The sequence below is a fragment of the Saccharomycodes ludwigii genome, chromosome I (assembly GCF_020623625.1).
Source record: "Saccharomycodes ludwigii strain NBRC 1722 chromosome I, whole genome shotgun sequence".
Taxonomy (NCBI): domain Eukaryota; kingdom Fungi; phylum Ascomycota; class Saccharomycetes; order Saccharomycodales; family Saccharomycodaceae; genus Saccharomycodes; species Saccharomycodes ludwigii.
Window position 1 is genome coordinate 1,846,969 of NC_060200.1, and position 21,451 is coordinate 1,868,419.

At 28.5% G+C, this 21,451-nt stretch overlaps 10 protein-coding genes across 10 annotated transcripts; 6 read left to right on the forward strand and 4 right to left on the reverse strand.

The window, feature by feature from the left end:
• Positions 1–525: 525 nt before the first annotated feature.
• Positions 526–1,104, forward strand: MAK3 (peptide alpha-N-acetyltransferase MAK3; the record flags this gene model as incomplete). The annotated part of the gene is made up of 1 exon (XM_046081257.1): positions 526–1,104. One exon carries the CDS (start codon positions 526–528, stop codon positions 1,102–1,104), a length of 579 nt encoding a protein of 192 aa, XP_045937093.1.
• A 219-nt stretch (positions 1,105–1,323) lies between these two features.
• POL30 (proliferating cell nuclear antigen) lies at positions 1,324–2,106 on the reverse strand (the record flags this gene model as incomplete). The annotated part of the gene is made up of 1 exon (XM_046081256.1): positions 1,324–2,106. The coding sequence occupies one exon, from the start codon at positions 2,104–2,106 to the stop codon at positions 1,324–1,326; it is 783 nt and encodes a 260-aa protein (XP_045937094.1).
• A 1,068-nt stretch (positions 2,107–3,174) lies between these two features.
• On the reverse strand, positions 3,175–3,462 carry SCDLUD_000781 (non-histone chromosomal protein 6; the record flags this gene model as incomplete). The annotated part of the gene is made up of 1 exon (XM_046081255.1): positions 3,175–3,462. The coding sequence occupies one exon, from the start codon at positions 3,460–3,462 to the stop codon at positions 3,175–3,177; it is 288 nt and encodes a 95-aa protein (XP_045937095.1).
• A 3,090-nt stretch (positions 3,463–6,552) lies between these two features.
• On the reverse strand, positions 6,553–6,870 carry TIM12 (Tim12p; the record flags this gene model as incomplete). Its single annotated transcript, XM_046081254.1, has 1 exon — positions 6,553–6,870. The coding sequence occupies one exon, from the start codon at positions 6,868–6,870 to the stop codon at positions 6,553–6,555; it is 318 nt and encodes a 105-aa protein (XP_045937096.1).
• A 526-nt stretch (positions 6,871–7,396) lies between these two features.
• PBY1 (putative tubulin tyrosine ligase) lies at positions 7,397–9,622 on the forward strand (the record flags this gene model as incomplete). The annotated part of the gene is made up of 1 exon (XM_046081253.1): positions 7,397–9,622. The coding sequence occupies one exon, from the start codon at positions 7,397–7,399 to the stop codon at positions 9,620–9,622; it is 2,226 nt and encodes a 741-aa protein (XP_045937097.1).
• A 167-nt stretch (positions 9,623–9,789) lies between these two features.
• RXT2 (Rxt2p) lies at positions 9,790–11,241 on the reverse strand (the record flags this gene model as incomplete). The annotated part of the gene is made up of 1 exon (XM_046081252.1): positions 9,790–11,241. One exon carries the CDS (start codon positions 11,239–11,241, stop codon positions 9,790–9,792), a length of 1,452 nt encoding a protein of 483 aa, XP_045937098.1.
• Positions 11,242–11,610: 369 nt separating this feature from the next.
• SCDLUD_000785 (uncharacterized protein) lies at positions 11,611–12,288 on the forward strand (the record flags this gene model as incomplete). Its single annotated transcript, XM_046081251.1, has 1 exon — positions 11,611–12,288. The coding sequence occupies one exon, from the start codon at positions 11,611–11,613 to the stop codon at positions 12,286–12,288; it is 678 nt and encodes a 225-aa protein (XP_045937099.1).
• A 1,417-nt stretch (positions 12,289–13,705) lies between these two features.
• SFG1 (Sfg1p) lies at positions 13,706–14,725 on the forward strand (the record flags this gene model as incomplete). Its single annotated transcript, XM_046081250.1, has 1 exon — positions 13,706–14,725. The coding sequence occupies one exon, from the start codon at positions 13,706–13,708 to the stop codon at positions 14,723–14,725; it is 1,020 nt and encodes a 339-aa protein (XP_045937100.1).
• Positions 14,726–17,082: 2,357 nt separating this feature from the next.
• Positions 17,083–18,795, forward strand: RAX1 (Rax1p; the record flags this gene model as incomplete). Its single annotated transcript, XM_046081249.1, has 1 exon — positions 17,083–18,795. The coding sequence occupies one exon, from the start codon at positions 17,083–17,085 to the stop codon at positions 18,793–18,795; it is 1,713 nt and encodes a 570-aa protein (XP_045937101.1).
• A 1,000-nt stretch (positions 18,796–19,795) lies between these two features.
• CPA1 (carbamoyl-phosphate synthase (glutamine-hydrolyzing) CPA1) lies at positions 19,796–21,037 on the forward strand (the record flags this gene model as incomplete). The annotated part of the gene is made up of 1 exon (XM_046081248.1): positions 19,796–21,037. One exon carries the CDS (start codon positions 19,796–19,798, stop codon positions 21,035–21,037), a length of 1,242 nt encoding a protein of 413 aa, XP_045937102.1.
• Between the last annotated feature and the right edge of the window lie 414 nt (positions 21,038–21,451).

Below are 21,451 nucleotides of genomic sequence, written 5' to 3' on the forward strand. Positions count from 1 at the left end.
ACAATGTTCTAATCCGTGCTTTCTTTTTTTTAATATCCGTAATTGTGTTTAACGTAAATATATATATATATATATATATATAATATTACAAAGATGAGGAATAGATAAAAAAAAAAAAAAAAAAATATTATCATGAATATTTTTTTTAAGGGTAAACTGCATTATTTATGTTTACACCCGTACATTATAACTAAAATAATCAAAATTACAACTAATTTGTCAAATCTGACCGCACTTTTTTTTTTTTTTTTGTTATCCGAAAGTCTAACGGAAAGAATAGAATTTCGGACTTTAGCTGTAGTTGTGTTTTTTTTTTTTCATTTAGAAGCAGCTATTTTACATAACTTTATTTTGGAAACTTTGTTACTTAGCAGAGCAAACAGCTTATAACATTTATTCTCTTTCTAATTTTCTTAATTGTTCCACTTGGTAATAACACATATAAGAACAAGAAACTATCCCACGCACACGAAGCAATTTGTTTTTATTTTTCAGGACACAAAAAAAAGAAAAAATATATATATTATGCCTGATATTGTTTATAAGAATTTTGATTTGAATGATCGTACTTCCTTCCATCAAGTTGCAGATCTAATAGATAATGATTTATCCGAACCCTATTCTGTCTATGTTTATAGATACTTTTTAAATGAATGGCCCAGCTTATGTAAATTGGCATATGATCTAGAGAGTAAAACCCCTGATATTCCTATAGGATGTATTATAAGTAAAGTAGATTCATATAAAGATGGAAGAAGAATAAGAGGATATATTGGAATGCTAGTAGTGAAAAGCGAATACCGAGGAAACGGAATTGCTAGGAAATTAATTTACAATAGTATACAAGAGATGCGATCATTAAATTTTAGTTGTGATGAAATTATGCTTGAGACTGAAGTGGCTAATAAGGCTGCATTGCATTTATATGAAAGTTTTGGTTTTATTCGAACAAAAAGGTTGTACAGATATTATTTGAATAAAGGAGATGCTTTTAGATTGATTTTGCCTTTAACTGAAAAGAGTTGTGTTCGATCTACTTTTTTAATACCCACAAGTAGCAACAGTAGTATTAGTAATATGATTGATCTGAAGGATATTATATAGTAACAAACCAAAAATTATACATATACATATGTGTGTTTAAATAAATAAATAAATAAAAAATAATAAAAAATAAAAATAAAAAATAAAAAATAAAAAATAATAAAGAAATCCCGACGATTAATTACTTAGATTTATTAAAGTTATGAATAATGAAAATTTATTCAGTCATGATACATAATATTCTGCAAAGCAGAGAAGAAAAAAAAAAAAGAGACAAACCTATTCTTCATCATTGAATTTAGGAGCCAAGAAGAAACTTAGAAATCCATTTGTATTATTTAGTTTAAATTCAAACAAAGCTGGTGCATCAACAGCTAACTTTAGAGTAATAGCCATGCTCAACCCAGAGGCCTTAACTATATCTAGTAAATATTTGGAACTGAATGTTAAATCAACCGGTTTTTCTAGTTCAACGACAATTTTATCCTCTGGTTTGTCTAAATTAACATTTGGCTTTAAAATAACACTACCAGACCCAATTTCACCATCCGCAACAAATTTAATAGTATCTTTGGTCACGATAGCGGTAAAAGAATCACTTAGTTGATTCAAATCACGCACAGTCTTGGCAAACTCTACGCTTGGCATTTCAACTAAACAATCATACTTCATATCATCAATTTTTAACATATCGGCATCAATGTTTACTAATTTCAAAGAATACTCTGACATTTTTTCCTTCTTAACATCTTCAAAAAGAATTAATAGGGAATCCGGTTCATCTTCCGCAATTAAAGTTAGATTATCTGTATTATTCCCACAACGCAAAATTTTTGCTAAAGACGTTAAATTAAGACCCAACGTAATACCTCTATCACATCTATATTCTTCAAATAAATCGGCTCCAATTTTTAAGGCGACTAATAAAACACGAGAATCATCAACTGCTTGGGCTTCAATACCATTTTCATCACATACAAAATTGACTAATTCAACACTGTCTTTAAAGGAATCAATAATTTTTTTCAACAAGGATGCTTCGGTAAATTTAGCTTCTAACATGGTAAATTTTTCTTTTTCTTTAGATATATATATGTGTGTATTTGATACTTGAAATTGATGCCAATCGTCTATTTATAAAGTTATATTAGTCTTTGTAAATTTTAATTCAATTATATCATTTTATTAAAACATAACCGATTAGTATTGAAAATTATATCACTCATGAATATGGATAAATATGGACATATAAACATCTATATGTGAAAGGGTACTAACGAACAAAGTTTACAAAGGTGGAAAAAAAAAACAAAAAAAAAAACAAAAAAAAAAAGATCACTAGTATTCTATTTATATGGGATAAAAAAAGTAAAAAAAAAAATATATATATAAATATTAAAAGAAAAAAAAAAATTTTTTTTTAAATTAAAATAAAAGAATATGTTACATTTACGCGTTTCGTGTTTCGTTTTGCTTAAAAAGTTTATTTAATTCTCTTTTAATTATTCAATTAATCTCATATACAGAAAAAGAGAAAAAAAAGTCTTGTAAAGTTTTTATTCATGATTAAAATTCAAAATACCAAATATAAACAATAAGTATTGTTATAATTTGATCAATTTTTTGAATTACTTTAAAATATTTGAAGCAGAATACTGATTACCAGCCTTCCTTCCGTTAATTTTTGAGGATTTTACGTTATAGCCTATTTAATCAGACTTGATATGAATCCATTTTGATATAAATTTACAATTAACAAATTTAAAATAAAAGTATGAATAAATATTTATTTATTTATTTATTTATACACAAATCCTCCAGATAAAAAAAAGTAGACACTCTTGGCTCCATTAACTTATAAATATAATACTTTCAGATGAAGAGAAAAAAATTTTTTTTTTAAATTTATAAAAAATTTTTTTGGGGAAAGTTCTCAATTAAGAACTATAGTAACCTAACGAAAACAAACACACACAAAAAAAAAAAAAAAAAAATTAAAGTGAAATATAATAATATAATTGAGTAGTATTAAAAGATGTTTATCCTTAACAATAGTAATAAAACCAGTACAAAATAAAAAAAAAAAATACACATTTAAAAGTAAAATTTAAGAAATACTAATCAACAGATTCATTCAGTGGCACGGGTAGCCAAGTATAATTCTTTTTCAGATTCATATCTCTTTTTATCAGCTTCAGCTTTAGCTTCATATGGTTGTTTTTCAACTTCGTTCAAAGCCTTCCATCTTTCACCTAATACCCTACCAACTTGTCCAAAACTAATACCTGGGTTTTCAGAACGAACAATATCTCTATTTTCATTTGCAAAAAACATATAAGCGGACAAAGCTCTTTTTGGAGCATTTGGATCCTTCTTCTTTCTGTGTGTCTTTCTTTTACCACCTTCTCTTGGAGCCATTTTTTTCTATTTTAATTGTGTGTGTGTTTTTTTTAATGTATTTAATCGAAATTAATGTACTAGCAATTGATCAACTAAACTTTATTATTATGACTTTTTAGTATTTTCTTTTTTTAATAATAATATCATAAAAAGAGATTGTTAGTAAAAAAAAATATTTTAGAAATGTTTCCATACAAATAAACTGCAATAACAAAAGAATAATATCAATCAGAAAATACCGAAGAATAATTGACGCCAAAAATTTGGTAACAACCAGGAAAAGGAAAAATTAAAAAAAATTGGAAAAAAAAAAGATAAAAAAACTAAAGGGAATGAGAAAATCATAAAGTAGAAATTGATTAGTAGTTAGCACATTATATTTATACTACGCCAAAATGTTTTTACTAACAAAACTTTTTTTAAATGGGAGGAAGGGGGAAAAAACAGGAAGAAAAAAAAAAATTAAAAAGTATTTTTCAGTATTGCCTTATCCCATACAAATTAAAACATAACAAATTTTCTTTTCTTTTTCAAAAAAAAAAAAAAGAAAAAAAAAAAAAAAAAATTTAATTCGTGTCGCGCGTTTAGACGGTAGCCTTCGTCAATATTTGAAATACAAACACGCGTTTCTTTTTTCCATTCCCTTGCCGTTGTTGTTGTGTTCCATAGAAATCACCATAGAAATGTTGTGAGACATTCAAATTATTATTTCTTTTTTTGTATTTCCCCGCCCCGTACCGTTCTGAGAAATTCACTTTTAATAAAAAACTGCAGGTTTGCAAATTATTAGTGAATGTTTCAGAACCAATAAAAGCATAAAAACTTTGCTTTGTTTACTATTTTTAATCAGCGTACAGAAATCAATACGGATCTTTCTACGAGAAAAGTAAGCCAACTAATTAATAATAGCAATTTGAACAACTCCTCACACACTTTTATTATAGCTTTTCCTGTTTTTTGGCGTAGTGGAAATTGCTAGTTTTACAGCAATAAAAAAAAAAAAAATTGTATAACTAATGATTGAACATGCTGGTAGATCATCTATTAATCAAAATTTATGGCCTCCATTGCTTTATTTTCCCTTAACCATTCTACCTCTTTTTTTCTTTTCCTTTTTTCCATCCCATCTTTGTTTTTCCAGAGTTACTATCACTTGTGCCGTTTGACGCTGTTAAGTTTTCTCATTCATAATGTAGAGGTATATAAAGATCCATTTAGATACATAAGGAGAGTGAAGTAAAAGGTAAAGCTAACAGCGGAATCTAATGGATATACGTTAATCAGTTTCCTGACATGATAAAAATATTTGAAAGTCTGTACATTATATTAGGGGTTAATATGAGATAAATCATAATTAAACTCAAAATAATCTGGCTCTTTGGATTCTTACTATTTTTCTTTATATCTTGTAACTGATGCTGAACTACCTGGATCGTCCTCATATTATTCCTATCTAGTTGTTGTTAATCGACCACAGCCTATAATTATATATAGTTTTATATTATAATTATGATTGGTGCAACACCCTTTGGTATTTAAAATTTCCCCAATATCTTATAGTAATAAATCCTAAAAGATTTGTAAAACTTTATACTTATACGTATCAGTCTTCCGTTTTTATCTCACTCTGAATCCATCCTTTCTAAGTATATTTCGTTTCATATGTTTTTTTTTTTTTTTTTTTTGTATCCCATGGTGATTTAATACAAGGGGGAAGAAAAAAAAAGGCAACGACGAAAGAATAACATAAAAAAAGTTGGAAAAAACAAGGTAATACTGGAAAGAAGATAAACCGGTTCCTCTTATCCACGTATGTTTTGTATTGGGTGTTTATTAGCATCAGTATTCAATTATGATATTAAAAAAAATGTAACAACATGGTTGTATATCGGTTGCTATTGCAGTTATAGTTGTGGCTGAAGTAAAAAGAGAAAAAAAAAATATATGAAAGAAAGAAAAAATAAAAGAGAAAAAAAAAAGGATTAAATAAATAAATTATCTTTAAAAAAAAAAAAAAAATTAAACTAAAAGGAGAAAAACAAAAAAAAACATACTTCGCGAACGTCTTGTTATTTAGTTAGTACTTGTGTGCTTAGTTTATAGTATTTTTCTTAATAGTTAAGAATAAATAGGTTACTTTATAGTAGTTTAAAATTATATAGTATATTTAGATATTTAATAAGAAGGTTAGATATGCAGTAGAAAAGAAGGAAAAGAAAAGAAAAGAAAAGAAGAGAAGAGAAAAAACCCTGCCCCTATCAACTAATAAGAAAGTGGGAAAAAACAAAGTATTAAAAATAGTATAAAAGTTATTAAATGTTTCTATATAGAAATCGTAGTGAACGTTAATTTTAAAGGGCGGTAATTAAAAAAAAAAAAAAAAAAATTTCTTTTTTCTCTTTTTATTTTGTTCCTCGTTTTGTTTATGATAAACTTTATTGTTTTTAAATGTTATCTGCAAATGTTTCTGCGTTTAAGTTCCAAAATAAAGTGGGAAAGAACAAACATCCCACTCTCAGATATACTTAAAAATGGCTGTAGAGAATCTAAGCATTAAAAAAAGAAAAAAGAAAATAAATATTAAGATGGGAAATGTGCTTTTATTATTATTTAATACTTACCAAAACTGTTATGCTCCAGTTTTTAATGCAAGGATGTACATAAATGGATATGCAACAGCAGTTTACAATAAATAAATAAATAATAATAATAATAATAAACAGAATTGATTAAATATTATAATTTGTTTTACTTTAAATTAAGATCAGATTATTCTTATATTTATGATCCATTAATGCATATTTTTGTTAATGGCAAAGATTAAACCTATATTTTTTAGCCGCCCAAATAAACCCCCAATTTAATATATGTCCTTTTCCCCTCATTAACAACTTATATTAGCATATTTCCATCATTAGGATCATAAACTTAGCTTCTTATTGTTACCTAACTGAATCTTTAAGTTTTATCATTTCATTATACTTTACACATACTGATATATATATATAATTTTCTCTTTTCTTTTCCAAAATAATCAATTCTTAGATACATAAAGGTAAAATGTTGTAGATCAAACATAATTATATTTTTCAATCCTTAATTTTACCACTAATCGGCTTTAGGTGTCGTTTTAAAATTTTCATAATGTTTTAAATTTGAATCCGGACTAAAGCCCATACGCTGAGTATATGCACCCACATATCTATTAGCATAATGTATTTTTGCTATACACCTATCAATACAACACATTTCACCTTTAGTTAGATCATCTTCACCATATTCATCATGTGATATACATTTTTCTAAACAACTATATAACATTGTATTGAATGAAGTTTTCATTGCCTCATATTGGATGTTTGCAAACTTCATCTTAGTTTCATCAACTGTTAAATGCTGATCTAAAGTACCTAGAAAGACTGACATTTGTGTATGTTTATTTTGATGGTTAACCTGTTTTTCTTTTTTTTTTTTTTTTTTTTTATGATAAATAAAAAAGAATGACAAAACCATTAAAAATAGATAATGATGACATTAATAACGCCTTATATATATATATATATATATATGTTTTCATTTTTAGAAACAAGAAAAGTAATACTAAAAGAAAAAATGAAAAAAAAATTAAAAATTTTATATGTACTTTGTGTATTATAATTTTTTTTTTTTGGTTTCTTTTCTTTTTCTTTTATTTTTCTTTTTCCATAAAAAAAGAATAAAAATTGAATTCCCGACAAAAAAAAATGACACAGTTTTAAAAAGAATAATAATCCATTTATTATTTAAAAAAAGTAAATAATAAAAAAGTTATCAAAAAAAAAAAAAATTTTTGTTTTATATAAAACAAGTACACCACACTAGAATTGGATACCCAAATTGAACTCAAATATATATATCTTTCTTCTTTAAGTAAACACAACCGGTAGAAAGAATATTACTATCCAAACACACAATGACCAAGCCATTAAATATTTTAATCACAAATGACGATGGTCCCTTAGATAACAACGTTTCACAATACATAAGACCCTTTGTTCAATATATTACCAAACACAGACCCAATTGGAATTTAGTAATTGTAGTTCCAAATATCCAAAGATCATGGATTGGCAAAGCTCACTTTGCCGATAAAGAACTAACTGCCACCTTTATATATTCTGATCCAAACAGCACTGATAATAAATTTTTAGGTCCGTTTAATCGTCCTCAAGTGGAAAATTCAAAATTTAAATTCAAACCTAATATTTCCGGCTCCAAAGATTCAGAAAAAATACCACAAAATAGTATCGAATGGTGTTTACTTGATGGAACTCCAGCTTCGTGTGCAGACATCGGTTGCAATCATGTTTCAAACATTGAACATTTTGATTTAGTTATATCAGGGCCTAACGTTGGGAGAAATACCTCTAGACCATATGCCACTTCATCTGGTACTGTAGGTGCAGCTTTTGAAGCTTGTATTACCGGTAATACTAGGGCAATTGCCTTGTCCTGGGCATATTATAATACTCAAATTACTGTTGATGAAGAATCTTTTGAAACAGTTAGTAGATTGTCTTGCGATGTCATCGAGTCATTATTGAAATCTTGGGATTATGAAAATAAAGTCGATGTTTATAGTGTCAATGTACCGCTTTACCCCGGTATTCGATATGAGGATACAAAAGCGGTTTTTGCTCCATTGGCACAAAATAGCTGGACAAGTGTTTTTACTAATTATGAAGAAGAAGATGATAATGATGAAAATGATAATGGTGGTGCTATTAAGTTTAAATGGGATCCCGACTACACATTTAGCAGAAACACAGTCTTGAATAGCGAGGGCATAAACGACGGGAAGCTGGTGGAAAGTAAAATGTGCACAATTACTCCCTTACGTGCTTCATTCCATGTGAGCTTAAATGATGAACATTTTGGAAAAGAACTGATATATCATTCGTTATTGGACACTACTTCGAGTAGTGACGTTGCGGTTTTGACTATTAACCCCAAAGAGTATATTGCCGAACCACTTACAGTTTCTATAAAAAAATATTTGCCCACTTTGCCCATAATCAAAGCGGAATCGATCGAACCTTTTTTCGATAAGTTTACTAGGATTTTCCAATATGGAGAATATGAACAAATCGACGCTTCGAAACTACATAGCGGCGTTTTACATTATTTTGCAAACACCTTTATTTATCGAAAGGCTTTAATTAGAAAACAATACTTAACACAAACCATAAACACCTTCACTGCCAAAAACCCCACTTCTATTTTGAAAACTGCCTACATGGAATCTTTTAACATTGATGTGGATTATGCAGAATTTTTAGATGATGCCTTAGACGAGGCATGGGAGCTAAGACAGGAATTGGAAGATCCTAAGAATAATAAATGGTGGATTTTGAAACCAAGTATGAGCGATAAAGCACAAGGTATTAGAGTTTTTAAAACTGTTAGAGATTTACAAGCAATTTTCGACTCCTTTGATGAAGAGGAAATTGAGGGGGAGAATACTAGTGAAAACAAGATTATCACATCGCAATTGCGTCATTTTATTGTTCAGGAATATCTACAAGCCCCATTATTGTTAAATAATAGAAAATTCCATATAAGGTGTTATATTATTGCGAAAGGATGTTTGAAGGTTATGGTATATGAAAGGATGCTAGCATTATTTGCGTCAACAGAATTCAAGAATCTTTCGGTTGATAACTATAATGTGTTAAGTGCTGAGGATTTATCTTGCCATTTAACAAACACATGTCTACAAGAAACAGACAAAGTTAAAGAAATTGACCCAGTCAGGGAATTTGATACTTTGGATGAGATATCTGCCGAGAATAAAGAAAATATTAAGCAGCAGATTCGTGAGATTGCACATGATACATTTTTGGCTGCAGTCAATGCAAATAGATTGAATTTCCAACCTTTAGAAAATGCGTTTGAAATATACGGTGTCGATTTCTTAGTTGATAGGGATTATAAAGTTAAATTGCTAGAAGTTAATGCTTATCCAGACTTTAAACAAACAGGAGATGCTCTGAAGAATTTGATTTTTGAGTTGTTTGACAATGTCACACAGACTTGTATTGCTCCAATTTTTCAAAAAAAAGAGGACGAAGACATTGTAGGTGATATAAAACTCAATAATTTCACAACCGTCTTGGATGAGTCTATTCATGATTGGTAACTTTTCGGTATTCGCGTATTTGCACTGCCTTTTATTTTTATATCCTCTATTTGTTTATTTGGGTTATACAACTTATTTTTCCTTTTTAGCTGACCTCTTATATATATATATATATATACTGTATAACATATGATTTTGCCCACCTGGCTCGATAAATGATTAGGTTATTATGTGTTTTCAACATCATCCGTATCATCTTCAGATTGCTTAGGGTTCCCCTGATTATCATTAACCTCTTCATTTTTGGATTCGTCTGCTACCGTTAAATTAGTTGTTGCACTAATCAAGCTTCTTTTTACTATTTTTAATTGGGATGGAATAGTAACATCGTCTTCAGGAATATTGGCGTATTCTTTAGCCCAACTGACAATTCTTGATCTTATACGCTCAGCTTTAAATAAAGCTAATCTAATTTTTTGCAAATTTTTAATAAACTCTTGGTTCCGTTGTAATACAATCTGAGTCAGTTGCCTGGTATTTTCCACATCATCTTCAGTTATTGGTGATTCAGAATCAGTGGCTAGTCCTATTAGCTTTTCCAGTAATGATGATGTTTTATATTGTGGTAGAGCAAAAAAGGCATCATCATCATCATCATCGTTATCATCACCAGCGTTGCTTTCCCGCACCCCAATACGAGTCTCGTTTGCAATAATACTGGTTGAAGTGGCAACATTTTGCTCATCCGTTTGTATGTTTCCAAGAGAATCATCTCCGTCCTTTGAATTTAACCCCGTATTCGTACAGTTGTTTCTGGCACTTGCCGCCTCCCCAGTTTCTTTATCTTCCGTGGCAATGATGTTTATAGTATTATCGCCCTTGGGTATATACTCTGCATTTTCGTCTACATGTAGATTATGATCGTAGTCGGGTAGTTGAATTTTATGACACAGGTAAGGTAAGGGGTCATCTTCAAGAAAAACATTTAACAAATCAGAAAAACTGGATGAAGATAATTGGGCTTTTTCAATCATTAGGGCAGTTTGTAATTCCAACAATCGTAAAATTTTATTGTTCATAAAAGTTCTTTTGATGGGTTGGTGAGTGACCACATCACTTAATGATTCAATAGGTCTTAAAATTTCTTCGACATGGGCAATAGTATTTAGGTCTATAATATTTTCACCATCGTCACCATCCTCTTCTTTTCCTTCTTCATTATGTTCCTCCTCATCATCATCAGTACTGCTGCCACCACCACTACTAGAAATTTGGGTGAAATTGTTTAATTTTCTTTTCTTGTTATTGTCACTGAGCCTATTTGTCCTCGTTAGAAGTTTATGTTCTGAACCATTATAGAAAACCACATTTTCGTATAAATCGGTGTTTAATTTTCTCCTAGAAACGAAATTGCTGCCTTGTAATAGTTTATTACCCCTATTAGTTGACTCATTTGATGAAACTCTTGGGTATATATAATTGGAGTTAGGTCTCCTTTCATAGTGCGGAAAATTACCACTTCTTTGTTTAATAACATGCCTGGTAAAGTTACTAGTTAGTAATTGTTCATTATCACTCTCGACTTGTGTTTTTTGGTTATTATTATTGTTGTTTAATATTGTTGGTGAAGAACCAGCAGTATGGTTCTGATAAGGTTGCTTCTGTATTTTTGCATCCATATTTAGTTTTTTTTTTTTTTTCTGTTTTTCTTTCTTTCTTTCTTTTAACTTTTTTTTTCTTTCTTTCAAAATAAGACAATAAATAAAAATATTTTTTCATTCAAAAAAGAAAGAAAGAAATAAATAAATCGATATCTAAAACAACAAGGTTCAAAAAAAGTTTTTTTTATTTTTTTTTATTTTTTTTTAATTTTTTTTAATTTTTTTTTCTTTTCCTAAAAAAATTTTTTCCACAATTTTTTTCTTTCTCCAATTTTAACAAAGTGTGTTGCCTATTTACATGTAAATATTTCTTATGAAACGTAATAGACCAATCTTTTCTAACCCAAAGTCAAGGTTGTATTGACAAATAATAATAATACTATAGCCATGATTGGTAAAATATTAATTATAATTTTTGCTGCGATTAATTACAAAGCACTACCATTAGCGTATTATGTTAGATTTTATCATACTGTGTTGATCGCTTTGGTTATACCATACTACTCGAAAGGTGCTAGTAACCCTTTGATCAAAAAGTTGAGTGATAACAAATATGGTTGTTTTTCCCATACTATAATGAACAGTTATAATTCCATACTTGAAACTGATATGTACCTGCATAAAAGCAACAGTACCTATTTTGTTGATATGGATATTGCTAGAACTGAATTAATGAGTAAGATATTCAATAAAATTTTCATGAAGATGAGGAAATGGCCTTATGTCCCAGTTGCATCAATTACAGCAGTTTTCAAAAAAGAAATTAGACCATTGGAAAAGTTTAGAATTGAAAGTAATATTTTATGTTGGGATGAAAAGTGGATCTATGTTGTTTGTAAATTTTATAAGCATAAAGATGTGTTATGTACCTATGGATTGACTCAATATGTTATTAAAGATGGCAGAAAAACCATTTACCCTAAAGATGCTTTAGAAACTTGTGGATTATATAACGAGGAAGTTGCTGCTATTTCTGCCAAAAACCTGAAAATTTTGGTTGAGGAAAATGGGTTGACACATCCTGAGAAATTGATTTCTTTGGAACATAGATTTGAGAGAATTTGAACATGACTTTACACGAATGGTAAAATTTACAATGGGGGCAAAAGGCAACTATTTTTTATTTTCTGGTTGGGCCACGTGAGTAACTTTATAATTAATAAATCGTTCTATATTTGGGAATCGTAAACAGTTATAAATAAATAAAGAAGATGAAAGGCCTAGCCTTATATTTAAGCAACAAGATAGAATTCCTTTTTTTTTTTATGATAAGATAATTTTAGAATATCCATGGCTTTGGATTATATTAGTAATTCTTTATGTACTATTCATTTGTTTACTTATCATCTTTTTTTTATTTATTTACTACATTAGTTTTTAACCGTTACCGATAGGTCTACAGTGTTTTCTTAAACAAACAGAAAATCCAAAAAGGAAAAAGAAAAAGAAAAAGAAAAAATCAGCTTGTTAAATTTTATTCCATATTGTTTAAATATATTACATACTTTTTACATGAAACAATAGAATTTGGTACTATTATTCTGTAAGCCATGGTGCTGTAATATTACCTTTTTCGTATTTATAAAGTTTATTTATTTACTTTTTCTTTTTTCTTTTTTCACACTTCGTAAATTTAACTGACAAACAAAAAGGAGTTCTTTTCTAATGGTGAAAATTTTATATTTCTGTTTAGTCAACCAATAAAGTACCTATAAGATTTTACATTTTTTGTTCAATTCGAAAAGAAAAAAATAAAATTTAAAACGCACAATAACAAATAAAAAAACCAACAAAAAGTAAATAAACAAAAATAAACAAAACAAATAAACAAATAAAGCAAACATATAAAGTACCACCAAATAGACATGCATAGGAAAAAAAAAAAATAATTAATATCAAGCAAATAATCTAGGAACTACTGCAATAATATGTACTCAATTAAAAAAAATATTATCATATATAAACAAAGAAGCAATTGTAGACAAAGACTATAGAAAAAAAAAAAAAAAAAAAAAAAAAAGAAAATTTTTTTAATATATTAGTCTAATTTTAACAATTAAAGAAATGCTTTTGAACTGTCCCTCTTTTCCTCTTTTGTCTTGCTGTTAATTATTTTTCAATTAATCCATTATGCTCTTATTTTTTAATCAATCATGTTTTTTCTTTCTTTTTTATTTTTTAAAAAAAAAAAAAAAATACTCAGTCAAGATTCAAGTCTTTTGAAGATCGTATTATATATCTTTATTAAAATAATAAATCAAGGTATTCAGCACCATAATCTATACGCATTTTTCAAATATTTTATTTTTTTATTAGGTATTATTTTAGCATTATCGTATTCTCTATATAATTTTATCCATTTCAAAAGAAAAAAAAAGAAAAAAAAAAAAAAAATTAATAAATACCAATTTAGATATAAAAAGACAGTCGAACTGATTATTTTCCTCGTCAAATATTATATTCCGCTGCTTTCCCTAACAAAATGACAATCGAATCCAATGTCAATTTTTCTCAATTATATGAGCATTTATATAGCAATTCTACTTCTTCAACAAATGCTTCTACTGTCACAACCATAGACCCAACCTGTGACATATCAGATAAAACTAAAAATAACAAACTCACCAAAAACTTTATTATGGATGATAAAAATGCCATCTATACGAAAAATACGAGCACACCTGTTTTATCCAATCTCACTGTTGGCGCTACCGTTAAGCCTGCTCAAGAAAAAAGTATGAATATTCAAACTAGTTCTGAAGGAGAAAAGAACAGTGACCAAATAAGCTCGTCACCAGAAATAGACTCTGTTTTCGATAAAACACTTCCATTTCTTGACTGCTCCAGTGAAACTGAAGTAGATGATGATTACGAACAAAACAACCCAACATTAAACGGTAAAAGTAAGACAAAGAATGGAAATTTACAAAAAACATTTTATAATAAGGACAACAGCGCCAGCAGTACGTATCCATTTAGGAAATTAAGTGGTGTTGGTATAAATAATGATAAAATAATAAGTCCCGACACAAAAAAGGTAAGGAAACCTATTTTGCGAATATCTAAATCTAATCAACTGAACTATATTGTTTTTTCCTCTACTGATTCAATACAAGATGCCACTATATTTGGCACGCAAATTAACATACACAGATTTTTATCTCCTGAACCATCTTCAGCCGATATACCATTACCTTCTAATGAATTTGAAAGTGTGAGCATTAGGATTAATAGAGATGTTAAGGAGAGCTTTAAACGAAGAAAACGGATCGAAGATAAAGGCGGTTATTATGAGTTGGCACCAACCTCGCCATTAACCAAAAGCAATTACAGTAACGAAGACTGTCAAAACGAAGCTTGTAATATACCAATAACAAATGATGGTTGTAACAATACCACTAATGGAGATATGGATGAGTTTGCAATTATAAGAGCCTATGGATTTGAATTTCCTTGTATTAGTACTAAAAGTAAAACCCGTCACATTCGCTGGAATTTTTAATGTCAAAAATAGATTTAAGAAATGGAAAGTTTATTGCCTTATTACTAACTTTTGTTACTTTTTCTATTTTTTTTTTGTTTCCCTTTTAATTGTGTTTTTCTAATTTTTTTATTTTATTTTATTTTTTTGCTTATGTTGTATTTTTACGGTGAATTAGGAATATTGTATTATGGTTGTCTTAATATGTATGATACCTCTTTGAATGTAGTTTTTAATTAATTCATTTTACATTTCAATTTTAGGGTGTTAATTTGATCTTTTTATTTTATTTTTTGGTGTAATATTTGTTTGTATGTAAATAAAAGGTATAATAAGTGTATAAACATTAAAAATTATCGCTATTATTATTATCATTTGTATTTATAATAGAAAATTTTAAATTTTAATGGGAACAAGGCTAGATGGGGGGGGTTTTTATTTAAGATTTAGTCTGTGGATATACATATATGGATATGTATATATTATTAGGACATTAATTTATAATTTCAGTACCAAAGTTTTTTTTTTTTTTTTTTTTTTTTTTTTTTTTTTGCTTAAAATGCAATTAAAAAGACTTAACAGTCTCTTTTCCCTTTTAGATAAAAAATCTGCAAAAACACTAAAGTTGTCAAGATTGACATACTTTAAATACTTTTTTATTTAGTATTGACTTTAAGATATATCTCTTTGCAATGTTAAAACAAATAGTTCCATAAATTATCGAAACTAATAGTTTTCATTAACCACATAAATAAGCTTAATTATACAATGAAATTCACTAATATTGTTTGTATCATTCTTAAAATATACATTATATGTTTGATTTTTATCAAACATCCAACTTGAGATCACACTAGTATATTCTTTCCCCACATATAAACAGTCTTTTTTTTGGACGTGGCACAAGGAATAGACTCTTACCGAATTTATTGTTACTTACATAATGATAGGTAAAAGAAAAAAAAAAAATTGCAGCTTAAGAAGCTGAAGACAATTCAACTATAATAAAATCGTAGAAAGAAAATAACTTAAGATGATTCTTTGTGTAAAAGCTTTTGTAATAAGAAAAAACAAGAGGCGTATTCAATAAAGGTTACTGTAATGTTGTAACCTGACACTTGAAACTTTACAAGCCATTGCATCAGTGTCATTTTTGTTTATAAGTAAAACAATGGTAACTTCCAATTAGAAACTTATCAGGTTAGATTACAAGAGTAGCAGAGGGTTGGAAGTATAATTATATTGCCTGTTACATTCTTTTAACTGCGTATTATTGATGTAACCTTTAATATTTCTAATGGTGATTCCACAAGGGAAAAGAAAACAGGTGGGATAATGGTCTAGTTGGCATTCGGATAACAACAAGCTGTGACCCTCTTTTCCAAAAGTCCGACTAGGAAAACCTATGGTATAAATGTGTTCCCGAAATAGGTCTGGATGTTGAAAATAATATTGAATTTACAAGGATTTGTTGCTTAGGTGCATGGTTTTCTGATAATTTCTAGTTATCTCTATCTTTTTTTTATTTTTTTTCCTCTTTTGTACATTTTTCCCCTCTCCCTTCAAATTAAAATATTAATTACGCAGCCATTTTTTTTTTTTTTTCGTGTATTAGGCTTATATATCATTTGTATGTTTATTTTCCTGATTAATATTTTATCGACCTAAAGAGTCAGGTGCCCTTTTGAGATTTGTTTCAGATGTAACTAAAAAAGGAAAAAAAAAAAAAATAATAATGCTGCATTTTTTTTTTTAACTGCAAGAAAAAAAAACGCGAAAAACATTTTTTTTTTTTTTTTTTTTTTTCCGTATTTTGAACTGATGTTTTTTTATATAGTATACAACAATAACCATTGAAATCAAACTACACATAATAATAAAAAAGTAGAACCCTAAGAGAATAAATTAATTAAAATGATACATAATATTTGATTCAGTGAAATGGCTGGCACTTTTCTTAATTTTTTTTTTTTTAAAACTTTATGTAATTTGTTACCAACGGAGTTTTATTTTTGTTTTATATATTTTTTTTTTTATTTTTGCTGTTTTGATTATGTTACTTGATATGTTTAATTCTCTTTCTATTTTCAAAGTTCAGTTATTCTCGATCGTCATTTTTCTGCTACTTTATTTTTTACCATAACATTTTCGTAATTTCCCTCCCCCTCCCCAACTACAGCTAATTACCAAGACTTCAAACACCATATAGATTTATTAAAGTATTATTCAATTCTCTAACACATTTACCTACAAAATAATAATAGATACGTGAGAATAAGGAAAATTGATAAAATTATAAGAGCTAAAAAAGAAAAGACCGCAAATATCAAAAATAAAATTTATTTTAGTTTTTATCAATTGAATTTTTATTTAAAGTAATGGATGAATTTAACTTCGTCGACGATAATAATAGTAACAGCAGTAATGAAATGGTGGGCAATGCTGCACCTACGGTAAAACTGTACAAAGGAAAAAAAAATAATATTATTAAGTTGTCTCAAAAACAGGAACAGGTACAAAGACAACAATATCAACGACCACAGCAACAACAAATTCAAACTTCATCGGATGAAGATGAAGAATATGATCATAATGACATCCATGGTAATAATAATTTATATGATGAAAAATTGTCACTGACAAAGGAGCCTACCACCACATTATCTTTATCGGATAGATTACCCGAATTATATGAAGTTTTAAACCAACAAACAGCAGCACCCGTCGACTTATGGACCTTTTATAATTATCTGGCACAATATCCAGTAGCTATTAATTATTTGGACTTTTGGATTGATGTAGTCACCCATCTAAGATTTTGTAAGGATTATGTTAAAAGCATTAGAAAAAGCGTACTATCATTTAATGCTCGTACTAGCCAAATACGCCAATCACATTCTTCCATAGGGATTAACAACAACAACAACAACGTGTCTGCCACAAATATTTCCTCTGCTCAATTTTATAACAATACATCAACATCTAATCTAAATAACAACACAAGAGAAACTATACCCAGTTTTTTATTATTAAAATCATTACGAGATGACGATTCCTTTATTGGCGGACCGCCTGAACCTAGTTTTGGACGTAACTCTAATCGACAAGATATAACCAGTAATAGAAGCAGCCAAAGAATATCAGAGTTTTTAAATGTTGATTTACAATCGCCCGAGCTGCACCAGTTGCTAGAAAAAGTAAACGGTTTAACGTCCACACCTCAAACCCAAAATGATTCAAGCATAACTATTTCTACTGCCGAATTAATGGATAAATTTGTTAAGGCACATGGTGTTAAAACACATATGGACAGTAAGAAACTATTGGATAATGCCACTAGTATAGTTAGAACCTATTTGTTATCTCCAGAACAATCCTCAAAGTTTTTATATCACACACCTGTAGCGACTAGAAACTGGATAGTTCAAATGGTAATGGGTCAGAATAGATATGATCCGTCTGTTTTTGAAGACTGCAAAATTTTATGTTTTCACTTTTTGGAACAACAGATGTATCCACTGTTTTTAAAAGAGATAACCTATCATAATTTACACGATGATTATAACACCACAACTAATTCAGTTTTTTCCAACTATACACGATTATCGCGTATACTGCTTGGATTGTTTTGGCTTTGGGTTGGTTTTTGGATAGGCTACACTCTAATTTTCTTAAATTATGGGAAGGGGATTAGAGTGGTTACAATTGTACCTTTTATAATTGGTTGCTATTATATTATCGTTGGGATTTTCAAAGTTGATTTATTTTATGCTTTGTTTGGTTTAACCCAAAGAATTACCTCAATTGTATCAACAAATGGTGGTAATAACAAGGATTCAAAGAAGAATTATCAGAACGATAATGAGGTGGAACTTGGATATTACACCAGAAATACTTCATTAAGACATAACTTTCAACACATACCGGTTATATTTAGATTTTTAGGTGGCAGAGATAGATTAATTAAAATCCAATCAAAAGTAATTGTAAAACTACTTAGGAGAAGAGCTTTATGGGCAACCGTGTGGATCTTGTTTTGCACTGGTTGTTTTACTGTTATTTTCAGTTGTGTTCCCGGTAGGAGATTGTAATAATAATGAAGATAATGATATAAATGTTATTTTTTTTTTTTTTTTTTTTTTTTTGTTTATTTGTAATATTAACGATACAGCATGGGGTTTTGGTAATTTTTTCCCCTTTCTTTTCTTTTTCTTTTTTAATATATATATATATGTATATATATTAGTTTTGAGTTAAGTTATAATCTATTTTTTGTTCAAATGTTTATATATTAAATTCTAATAACTAATTCAATTTTTTTTTTTTTTTTTTTTTTGATTCTCAAGTCAAGATATGTTGGAAATTAGGTAATTTTAGAAAACATTAAAAGCTTAAGCTAATCATCGAAAATCTTTGACCTATGTTCAAGAATAATTAATACCCTCCCTTGCTTCTTCTTTTAAAGGGGGTAAAATAGTTAATTGCTCAATAGTTAATTATCATTAGGATATCTGCCTTTGGTGGTAGTTGAGTCACAGGCGCGGTGCTTCAAGCATTTAAAACTCGGTAAGGAACGCCGAGAAAAAAAATACATCTACAGTTTTTCATACATAACTGCTTATTCTTTTCTTTTTTTTTTTTTTTTTTTTTTTTGATTCTATAGATAAAAATAAGAAAAAAAAAAAAAAAAAAAAACTTCGATGATATGCATATATTTTTTTTAAAATAAAAATAATGACTGATTTTATCCTATTAATTCATGATAAACGCAGGATGAAATCATCCGCTAAGGTAAATATATATATAATATATATATATATATGTTTCTCCTCATCAAACCACAAAATTTGAAAACTGATTAGCATTTAAACTTTCTTATAAATACAATTATTATTAAAATACTTTTTCCTTTCATTTTTTTAATTTTTTTTTTTTCCCACTTCTAAGACATACCCTTTTTCTACGAATATTTTTACAATTTAAGCATTACTTTTATTACGATAAAAAAAAAAAAAAAAAAAAATCAATAACATCCTAAGATTACCTTCAATCAAACAAACACAAACAAAAACAAACAGGAAAAAAAAAAAAATGTTATCTGATGAACAAGTTCCAGCTATTTTAACGATCAAAAATGGTCCTCAATTTAAAGGATATTCATTTGGTAGCAATGATTCCCCCATAACATCTGGTGAAGTCGTTTTCACCACTTCTTTAGTTGGCTATCCAGAATCTATGTCTGATCCATCTTATAAAGGACAGATTTTAGTTTTCACTCAACCATTAATTGGCAATTATGGCGTTCCTTCTTCCGAGGCTAAAGATGAGCTAAATTTGCTAAAATACTTAGAAAGTCCAAATGCTCAATGTAAAGGTATTGTAGTTACCGATTATGCTTGGCAATATTCTCATTGGTCTGCTGTTGAAAGTTTACAAAGCTGGTGTGTTAGAGAAGGAATCGCTGCTATTGGTGGTGTTGATACTAGAGAAATTGTTCAATACTTGAGAGAAGAGGGGTCTTCATTAGGTGCTATTATCATTGATAATGGAAAGCAAAATACTATTGATTTGAATGAAATCGAATATGTAGATTCCGGAAAAATCAATTTTGTTGCTGCAGTTACTACCAAGGCTCCGTATTACATCAAGGCAGTAGAAGAAAATCCATATAATGTTTTAGTTGTTGATTGTGGTTGCAAAGAAAATATTATTAGATGTTTAGTCTCGAGAAATTGTAATGTTACCGTTGTTCCATATAATTATGATCTTTTTTCAATAGCAAACTTTTATGATGGTATTTTTATTTCTAACGGTCCAGGCGATCCAACGCACTGTACGGAAACTATTGCCAATTTAAAGAAAATTATTGTTGATAATCAGGAGTTTTATGACCTGCCAATTTTTGGTATTTGTTTGGGTCATCAACTATTAAGCTTAGCCTGTGGTGCTAAAACTGAGAAAATGAAATATGGTAACAGAGCGCATAATATACCAACCATGGACCTACTAACTGGTCAATGTCATATAACATCCCAAAACCATGGATATGCCGTTGATGAAAAAACTTTACCTAAGGATAAGATTGTTCCATATTTTTTAAATTTAAACGATAAATCTAACGAGGGTATGATTTTTTTGGATAGACCAATTTTTTCTACGCAATTTCATCCAGAAGCCAAGGGTGGTCCTTTAGACACTTCTTATTTGTTTGATAAGTTTTTAGATAATATTAAAACATATGTTAAAAACAGAAAAATAGGTAGCGTAAATACTGAATTACCAAGCGATTTGAATCCAGTTAATTTACCAACAGAAAGAGTTTCACACAAATAGAAAGATGGTTCAGCTAATACGCGATATTTTTTCTCCATTTTAAATCTTTCTTTTTTTTTTGTATAAATTTTATTATATATTTTTATATTGTACATTATTATATACTATCATATGCTCTACTGTTAAATAGGAGTGACTTTTTAATAAATATCATCATCATTCGTTTCTAACATTTATATCAAAACATGGTGAGAAAGTATATTCCTCCCCCCCCCCCTCTTTCTTTAAAGCATTTTATGCAGCGCTTTTGGATCAGTTGGAAGAGAAAAGAAAAGAAGGTTATAAGAAGAGCTGTCTGTCCTTTTTTTCCTATGAATACTGCTTACTTTTTAATAGCACTGCGATACTGCCATCTCCTTGATTTTACTTTTCATTATTTAATTAATAATCTCAACAAACATTTTTTTTTTTTTT